Source organism: Thermothelomyces heterothallicus (assembly GCF_042370625.1).
Source record: "Thermothelomyces heterothallicus CBS 202.75 unplaced genomic scaffold P884_scaffold_8, whole genome shotgun sequence".
NCBI classification, from domain to species: Eukaryota; Fungi; Ascomycota; class Sordariomycetes; order Sordariales; family Chaetomiaceae; genus Thermothelomyces; species Thermothelomyces heterothallicus.
Window position 1 is genome coordinate 988,897 of NW_027192569.1, and position 8,496 is coordinate 997,392.

Consider the following 8,496-nt stretch of genomic DNA (forward strand, 5'->3'; position numbering starts at 1 on the left):
TGCATTGTATGTCGGCAATACACTACACGACTTGTCGTTGCTTGCTGTGGACCCGGGGCGGGGCGCCCACCATTCCAGTTTCCAATGGACGCTCGACGCGGCTGATTACGGATCCCCGGCCTTTCTCGTCCATGATCACTACGTATGTACCTCCGTACAGTACAAGTAGTTGTAGTTTAACCTTGTAAAACACGCGTTCCGCCACGGGGACTCGGAGAAGATTGTCTATTTTTTTGTTAGTACGAAGTAGTAAGAGTAGTTAACGTCGTTTTGCCGCCACGGCAAGGGCTGCCGAGGTTGCGCTGAGTGAGCTTGCCGCGTTTTGTGATTGTGCTGGTGCGCGGGCTGAACCCCGCTGCAAAGCAGCTAAAAAATCCCTGCCTGCCACGACCCCCCTCGCCTTGCCCAATCATGCCCAACCCAGCCGACCACGCCGCATTCTCAGCATCATCTTAACCCGTCCAGGCAGGAAGCAGCGAGGTCAGAGGGTCCCGGAAAACCCCAAAAAGGGTAGACAGAGGGTGATCTCGCATTCGGGTAAGCCCGTAAAAAGGGTTGTCTCCAAGTGGTCCCGGGGGGGGGGGGGGACCGCGCTCGCGGCGGTTGGTCAATTATTAATGACTACAAAGCAAGCTGATCCCGTGGGCTGAAGTGGCTGGAGGAGTGCGGTCGGACCCGCGAGCTGAGACTGTTGCATTTCCTCAAGATGACGAAGGAGTTTTGATTATGGTCTGATGCACGGAGAGTGATTAAAGCGAATCACAGCTGGCCAAGGCTGGCTCGGGGGTTCCACGCTGCTCCGGCCTCGGTGCTGGCGGAACGGGCGGCCGGGTTGTCTTTCGCCTCGGCTTCTCGCCGAGGGTCGGAACTGTCCCCGATATGCGTTCGCGAACCTCGAGCACAACAACAACAACCACAACAAAAATAAAACAAAAACAGCACAGAAAAGAAAAAAAATACTTTCCAATGGCCTCTCGGACTCTCGAGAATAATCGTTTTATAACTCGTACGCCCGGTACGCTGCTGCTGCTGCTGCTGCTAGAGGATGAAGGATGAAAGCGGATGTGTTGTATATGCATGTTACAGAAAAAAAAAAAAAAAACGCCAGAAGAGAAACTACGTCTCGACACCCAGATATACCCGAGTATGAAAACGCGCCTTCACGGCCGTCCTGTTCCCGAACAGTAGCAGCCCGTCCGGTCCCGAGATGATCTCGGGGATTCTCATACCCACGTCCCCGACATCCCGGCCTGGGACGGATGCGGAAGCCCTCCTGGAGCCGTATTCCCCGGTGTTGGTGGTGCGATGGACCTCGGCCGGGCGTCGACGACGTAGCTGACACCGTCATCCGACGAGTAGGACGGCGGGCGCGGGATCTGCGTGCGAGCGCCGCTCTGCGAGCTCACCGCGCTCCCGTCAGGGCCGGAGCCGTCCGGGCCGCTGAGCTCCGACACCTCGTCCAGCGGTGGTGCGTGCTCATTGCGCACCCAGTACAAGCGGTCGGGATCGACCCTCTGCAGTAGCGAGTTATCTTCTCGTTAGCAGAACGCCCACCAGGTGAAACAACGCGCGCGCGCGGTCCCCCGCCCCGCCCCCCCTTTTTTTTTTTTTTTTTTCGACGAAAAGATTAGAGAGAAGAACTTACCACGCTCTCCCTCCAGACACCGTAGGCCGGCGGCCCGGTCTTGGTGGCGTCGCTCTCGATGCCCGCAGCTTCCTCGTCCCGGGCGAGCACCACGGGGATGGGCTCGCGCGGGATGGCGTAACCGCCCGGGTCGATCACGGCGGATATCTGTCCCCGTTCTACCATCTGGTTGCGCTTACGCGCCTTGAGCACCAGCATGCCGAGGCGGATCAGGCTGTGGGAGAAGAAGATGGCGACGAAGAGGAGGATGAGGATCAGTAGGATGGTGAACTCGTCGCTCGTGACGTGCTTGGTCAGAGACAGCGAGAGGTCTGCGCCCGCCATCCATCGTCAGCCATGACGGGCTCCTTGTTTCGACTCTCCCTGCCTGGAGAAGCAAGTGGTCTGCGTGGCAGGTGTGTGTGGTTTGTTACTCACAGATGGATAGCGTCAGTGCGAGAAACGTGCCCGAGACGAAGCAGCGTAGAATCTGCGAGCGTACGCGGCGGGACTTGATCCAGGGGAAGCAGAACAAAAAGTGCTTGGGCGGCGGGCGCCGGCCCGACGACCTGCTGCCCCGCGAGGAAGATGGTGACGAGGCCGACGATCCTTCCGCTCTCCGCCTCCTCTCCCGCCGCGCTCTCCTCTGGCTGCGGCCTTCGTCATCCCTCGACGACCGATGACTTCCTGATCTCTCCGACCTCCCCGACCGTCTCGATCTCCCAGACCTCATCCCGGACCTCCCGGACCTCTCCGGGCGCCGCGACCTCCCGCTGCCGCTCCTTTCCCCCTCCCTTCGTGGTCGCCTCCTCGTCCTCCTTCGCTCCCGGTGCTGCGCTCTATCGGTCCCGGTCCCGTCGTCCTCATCGTCGCCAGACGACGAACCCGCATGTTCCCCTCCCCCTTCAGACCGCGACCGCACCCGCACCCGCGACCGCAGGACCGCCGGCTCCGGCACCGCCACGCCCGCCGTCCCGGGTCTCGTGGGCGGGCCGTTGGACCCCTGCGTCCAGGTTCGCTCCAGGTCCGGCAGGTGCAGCCTGGTCCCGGGCAGGCGGAGGTCCCGATCGCCGATGCGGAACTCCGGGCTCTTGGGCGTCACCGGGTCCGCCCCGCCGCCGTCGATGACCGTGTCCGGCGCCCCGCGGAGCCCGACGCCCGAGTAGTGGCTGCTGCTGGGGCGGATCGAGAACCCGTAGAGCGGTTCTTGGTGCTCCTCTTCCTGATGTTGATGGCGGCGGGTAGAGGAGGAGACGCTGCTGAAGAAGGAGGGGATGGCCGGGCGGAATCGGTGCAGGAAGCGCGTGTTCGGGGTCCTGCGCTCGGCCATCTCGGGGGTGGCGGCGGCGGCAGCTGCCGTGGCGGGAGGGGCGGCCAAGCCTGCTTCGAGGTCGTTCGAGTCGGGCGAGTAGGAGCCCTGGATGGTGTGGTTGTCGGAGGGGTTCAGGCGGGGTGAGAGCGGAGCGCGGTCATCGTAGGGATCGGTATTGGAGTTGTCGTTGGTGGTTGCTGCTGTTGTTGTTGTTGTTGACGATGCCGCCGTGGGGCGGTTGAAGAAGTCGAAGCGGTTCATCTTGTTTCTGGTCGGGGGTTGGACAAGCAGGTAGGTATATTACGATCGGATGGCAGCGTCTCCGCGACGTGCTCCCTCTTGATGCGGTCCCCTGCCGCCTCCTGGTTTTGCTCCTCCTCCCAAGGTTTCGCCCGCGTTCACTTGTCTGTCGGTAACGTTGTTGTGGTGAGGACGCCCTACGTGGCCTCCTCCGTCTGTTGATATTCGACTCCTGGCCAAATGCGGGCGTGGATAAGGACACAGAGGATTATCTCGTACGGGCGTTCGAGCTTGCCTAGATGTTTTGAGGCGACGAGTCGAGCTCCGTGATGTGTAGCAAGGGAAAAGGGGACACGAGTGTGGGTATTATGAACTCCTTATGCTCCGTGGTAGCATCCCAAAGAATAAATGAAGCAAAGCGACGCCGTCCAATGAACCCAGGCCCCCAGAGCCTTCTGCTGAATGCAATCCCGAATCAGAAAACAGAGAAGGAAATGCTGGACGGCCACAAACCCGGCGCTGCCGTCTTGTATGTCGTCCCGTTGAAGAATATGGAGAAGGGAGTGGAAACGAAAGACTGAAAACAAAAAGAAAAAAAAAAGCATCGCCAGCGATGACTCGGGCCCTAATGCAGGTGACTGCGGCCTTCAGCAACAAACGAGAGAACAAAAGCCTGAAAGAAGAGATCGAAGTCTGGATCGTGCACGCGGGAAGCGTTCCATAGGCGGGCGGAGCACCGTGTTTTGTTTCGGGGTATGCGGGGACGTTGTGCCCCAAGGCCCTCGCGAACTGTCGACTGGCTGGCAGTGCCCCGAAGACGGGCGAGCCACTGCAGCACAGGGTGCGCAGATCACAGGTTCGACGTGATGGAAAGAAATATCATCGATGGACTCTCTAGTGTAGTGTGGCAGGGGAGCGCCGTCGACTCGAGTCGGCGATACGGGGCCGAAGGTGAGACTCGGGATGCAGGGGGCCGAGGCCACTGTTGCGTGCAAGCCACCCATCGCTTCCGGAACGTTGTAGCACCAAAAAGGCTTGGAGGAAGGGTTCAAGGCAGGGCGAGCGAATCTCCCGGACGCGCGGGATATCACTACAATGTCCAGCCCCTGCATCCCGAGAAAGACAGCCCTGTATCTCCTTCTCGTCAACAACGCATCCATCCCTCGGCGAGCGAGAAGTTCCTTTGCTGGCTGCGTAGGCCTCTCACTAAGGTAGGTATGCATCGACCGGTCCGCTTCCCGAATCATCTTTGCTTTGCCCCTCGCCCGGCAGTTCAGATGCTTTATGCTCGTTCATCGCCAGCCAACCATTTTCCCCTCGCCGCCCGTCCCATATTTTTACGATTCGCTGACAACGGCACAGGCGATTTCATGATGCACGGCCTCCAGTACGCCAGAAGGGGGCGGTTGCGCCTGGTCGATTGGCTCACACGAAACGGACAGCCTGAAGCAAGGGTGGGGCTTCCACCAGCGTTTCAGGAGTGACCCCTGGCTGGCCTCCCAAGAGCTCGGCTGTCCCGTGTTGCGCCGCTGGTTGCACAGCATACGACTGACTGCAAGGTAAAGTTAGTGTAGTACTGCGTAGTACTATGATACTATGACGGCAACTCGGAGAATAAAAAGACGCTATGATTAGGCGAGACAATGGAACGTCGAGCAAATAACTCTTTCTACGCATCGCGAGGGGTGCGAAGAAACCTGCCACGAGCGAGGGTCGAACACCTGTCCGCCCCACAGCTGTGTATGACTGCCTAAGTCAAGTGTGTTGGGTCGGATTGCCCGCTTAGTACTCGACACTGAGCGTTGCCAAAGCCACCAGGCGAATCCGTCTTGCGAGAGGTTGCAATCATCCTGATAGAGATCGAGAGATTCGGTCTGGATTGATGGAATCTCGTTGAGATTGGGTATCATGTTCGCGAGCCGCTCTTCCCTCTTCCCCCGCCCCGTCCGGGTCGAAGCCGGTTCCTGCTCCTATTCGTGCCTCCTGCTCCCTTGACGGTTGGTCAGGATAAGGTTGGCTCCCATGTCGTTGCGACTCGGCTGAACCGACTTGGTGAAAGAAACGGGTTTCGCACCAAGACATTACGGACGCCCAGTTGGAGGCCGTTCCACGTAGAGGACGCTCCCATCGGCCTTAAACACTGCCATCATTCGTTGGACCCCTTCCCCAGCCATTCAACGTCCGACCTTCTGGCTGCGACAGAACCAGGCCTCCCCTTCCAGAACCGGCGTCCCCGGAAGCTCTGAGAAAGCCCGCACCACCTGTGCGGCGACACAACGAGTCTCTTCTTCGTGGACTTGTCTCACTTGAGCTCGCCCAGCAACATCGTCCTATCGGAAGACGCGGAGAGAACTGCGACAATGTTAGCAAAGGGAAACGAAGCAGTAGGGTCCGGCGATACTGACTGATGGGCGCGTCTCCTGGCGCAAACTCGGCGCAGTTGACAGTCCCCTTGTGCCCGGGCAGCTTGTAGAGCAGCTTCCCGGAATCGCTGCCCCAGATCACCACCGTGCCGTCGCCAGCACCTACAGCAATCTTCTTTCCATCAGAGTCCCAGCTTCCGCGGATCAAGTTCTTCTCCAAGCCTAGCGGCGCCCCGTCAAACGTGCGGATGTGCCGCTCGGCCGGAGCAAATGGCCTGATGTCCCACGTCCTCGCGGTCGAATCCATCGCGTAGGAGAGCAGCTGCTGGCCGTCCGGCGATACCCGCAGCGAGGTTACTGTGTCGGTGTGGCCCAGCATCGAGTGCACCAGCGCCTTCTTCCGGATGTCCCACACCTTGATGTCGTTGTCGATGCCGCCCGAGTAGATCTCGTTGCCGGCCTCGGAGATGGCCACCGCAGTGATGGGGAACTCGGTCTCGATGTAATCGACGGCGTGCTTCGTCCTCGGATCCCAGATGCCGATCGTCCCGTCGTCGCTCCCGCTGATCAGCAGCTCCTCGCCGCGCTTGCTGATGTCCATGGAGTTGATGATCTCCTCGTGCCCGATGTACCGCCGTATCCTCTGTCCAGACGTAAGGTCCCAACTCGCAAGATGCATGTCGGCGGAAGCGGAGAAGAGGATGTCGGAGTCGCGGGACCACTGGAGGTCGAGAATAGCGCCGCGGTGACCGCTGAGCACGCCGTAATTTTCGCAGTCGCCGTATGTCCGCCAGAGCACTGCCGTTGATCCATTAGCGTCTACATTTCCCATGCTCATGCACCCACGCAGACACGCACTGATTGTCCTGTCCATGGAACCCGACGCGATCAGGTTCCCGGTCGGGTCGAACTTGGCCGCAAAGATCTCCCCGGTGTGGCCGGATAGCTCCATCAAGGGCGCCTGTAACGCGCTCGTCCGGGGGGCCTGTGATTTCCGCCATCAGCAAACAACCCAGGCCCATAGTTCTCTGCTGTTAAGACGCTGGAGCATACCGCCTGGATGAGCGCGCCGCTCCCCGACGCGCCTGGGCGAGTGAGGGCGCGGCTCGAGCCCACGTTCTGCCTCTTGACCACCAATTGCCCATCGCTCGGGTCGTCGGGAGCCGGTCTCTTTTCTGACATGGTCTCAAAATTGATATGGGATAGCGGCTCGGGGTAGTTTGTCCGGGGAGATGGGCGAGGTGAAGATGCGAATCGAGCTCGGAACTTGTTGAATTGGTCGGTAAGCCGACTCGAGGTCTCTGGCACGAGAAACATCCAAGCTTCCCAAGTGGGTGTTGGATTTTGGATGGCCCGTGCTCGCAGATTCAACGCGCTGCTCCCGTCCCGTCCCCACATGCGTACCCTTGTAGCTGCAGCGCTGGGGGTGGGATCTGAAGAAGCCCAGTGCCCCGGACAAGTCACCAAATGCGCATCGATCCCAGTCGACAACATCCCGCGAGCTTTCACGACCCAAGCTACTCTCTCGAAACTAGCACGCCGCTTTGTTCAGGAGTTTCTTTAAGAGCATTTTACTACCTTGTCTGAGAATACGTGCACCTTGACCTCAGTCCACAATGGCGTCGAGTAAGGCCTCCCGGCTTGGGGAAGAGTACGTCGCAAGAAGGCGCCCCCGACTCCCCAAAACTGCCCCTCCATATGCACACGCTGATCGCGACGCTCGTTCATTCTAGGGTCTGGAAGTAAGAGCAACATGGCAAGATCCCACGACCGCACGCAGCCCGCTCGCTAACAGACGGAGGACACGGATGGACAAGGTCAACGCCGAGCTGGTCGTCCTCACATACGGCACCATCGTCGCGCAGCTCTGCAAGGACTTTGACAGCGACTACGTGGAGGTCAACAAGCAACTCGACAAGATGGGCTACAACATTGGCCTGCGGCTGATCGAGGATTACCTGGCCAAGTCCAACACGGTCAGGCGGTGTTCCAACTTTCGGGAAACAGCAGAGATGATCGCCAAGGTGGGTTCGGGCCGCCGCCTGCGCCCTTGCGCCGCACGCACCACAGCTTTGATTCCCGTCCCGCTTCAAGTCTGACAATGGCCCGATGGGGCGCGGGTGGTTTTTGCAGGTCGGTTTCAAGATCTTTCTCAACATCACGCCCACCATAACGAACTGGACGAGCGACGGCAAGCAGTTCTCGCTCGTCTTCGACGAGAACCCGTTCGCCGACTTTGTCGAGCTTCCGGACGACGGCCGCGCCCAGGACGAGCTGTGGTACTCCAACATACTCTGCGGCGTGCTGCGGGGCGCCTTAGAGATGGTCCAGATGCAGGTGGAGGCCCACTTCGTCAGCGACGTGCTGCGGGGGAACGACACGACCGAGATGCGCATCAGCCTGATACGGTACATTGACGACGAACTGCCGCCAGAAGACGACTAGGTGTTCTACAGGGGGTAATTCAGTTGGGGGGGGGAAGTCATTAATTGGTTCTGGTTTGCATGCGAAGCGAACGTATGCGTTCTGCAAGAGGCAGGTGATCAGGCGCAACAAGGCGCCGCTCGACGCCGCTGGCCGTTTTGGGCGCACCGTTCCGAGTTTCAGTCGGATAGGGTCATGGGGGCGTGGGACTACTCCGTACCCCGCCAGCCGTTCTTATCGAGGGAGAAACCTCGGGCCGGCCCTGTGGAAGCAATGTGAATTTTATAGGCCGGCGTTAGTGCCGGCGCCGATCGGCATGGCCGGCGAGTCCCGGTGGTGTATAGGGAAGCCGGCCCAGCGAGCCGACCGGTCATGAAACTAGCGCGTGGCTCACGGTATGCATATATATACCTACGAGACAGAATACCCGGCCTACGAGGCGACTTCAAGTGTATTCTGGTAGCCCACCCGTTTCAGAATGGCTTGCAGTGTCTTCGGTTGAGGAAACACACATCGGCGAACCAACCCATGGA

General features: G+C 59.7%; 5 protein-coding genes across 5 annotated transcripts; 1 reads left to right on the forward strand and 4 right to left on the reverse strand.

Annotated features, from left to right (window-relative positions):
* Positions 1-1,223: 1,223 nt before the first annotated feature.
* Positions 1,224-1,969, reverse strand: P884DRAFT_198409 (uncharacterized protein; the record flags this gene model as incomplete). The annotated part of the gene is made up of 2 exons (XM_069438140.1): positions 1,224-1,514; positions 1,646-1,969. 2 exons carry the CDS (start codon positions 1,967-1,969, stop codon positions 1,224-1,226), a joined length of 615 nt encoding a protein of 204 aa, XP_069298612.1.
* On the reverse strand, positions 1,643-3,351 carry P884DRAFT_127168 (uncharacterized protein). The gene has a single exon (XM_069437187.1). It carries the CDS (start codon positions 3,195-3,197, stop codon positions 2,055-2,057), a length of 1,143 nt encoding a protein of 380 aa, XP_069298613.1. The 5' UTR covers positions 3,198-3,351; the 3' UTR covers positions 1,643-2,054.
* A 178-nt stretch (positions 3,352-3,529) lies between these two features.
* On the reverse strand, positions 3,530-3,925 carry P884DRAFT_258533 (uncharacterized protein). The gene has a single exon (XM_069441243.1). The coding sequence runs from the start codon at positions 3,779-3,781 to the stop codon at positions 3,554-3,556; it is 228 nt and encodes a 75-aa protein (XP_069298614.1). The 5' UTR covers positions 3,782-3,925; the 3' UTR covers positions 3,530-3,553.
* A 1,553-nt stretch (positions 3,926-5,478) lies between these two features.
* On the reverse strand, positions 5,479-6,721 carry P884DRAFT_299062 (WD40-repeat-containing domain protein; the record flags this gene model as incomplete). Its single annotated transcript, XM_069444668.1, has 4 exons — positions 5,479-5,528; positions 5,582-6,337; positions 6,398-6,524; positions 6,593-6,721. The coding sequence occupies 4 exons, from the start codon at positions 6,719-6,721 to the stop codon at positions 5,479-5,481; spliced, it is 1,062 nt and encodes a 353-aa protein (XP_069298615.1).
* A 434-nt stretch (positions 6,722-7,155) lies between these two features.
* P884DRAFT_197747 (NO signaling/Golgi transport ligand-binding domain-containing protein) lies at positions 7,156-7,984 on the forward strand (the record flags this gene model as incomplete). The annotated part of the gene is made up of 3 exons (XM_069438089.1): positions 7,156-7,190; positions 7,335-7,563; positions 7,673-7,984. The coding sequence occupies 3 exons, from the start codon at positions 7,156-7,158 to the stop codon at positions 7,982-7,984; spliced, it is 576 nt and encodes a 191-aa protein (XP_069298616.1).
* Positions 7,985-8,496: the final 512 nt, after the last annotated feature.

Bases quoted from the DNA above. Each gene is read 5' to 3' on its own strand.
- P884DRAFT_258533 (XM_069441243.1), bottom strand. From the start codon at position 3,781: ATGCTTTTTTTTTTCTTTTTGTTTTCAGTCTTTCGTTTCCACTCCCTT.
- P884DRAFT_127168 (XM_069437187.1), bottom strand. From the start codon at position 3,197: ATGAACCGCTTCGACTTCTTCAACCGCCCCACGGCGGCATCGTCAACA.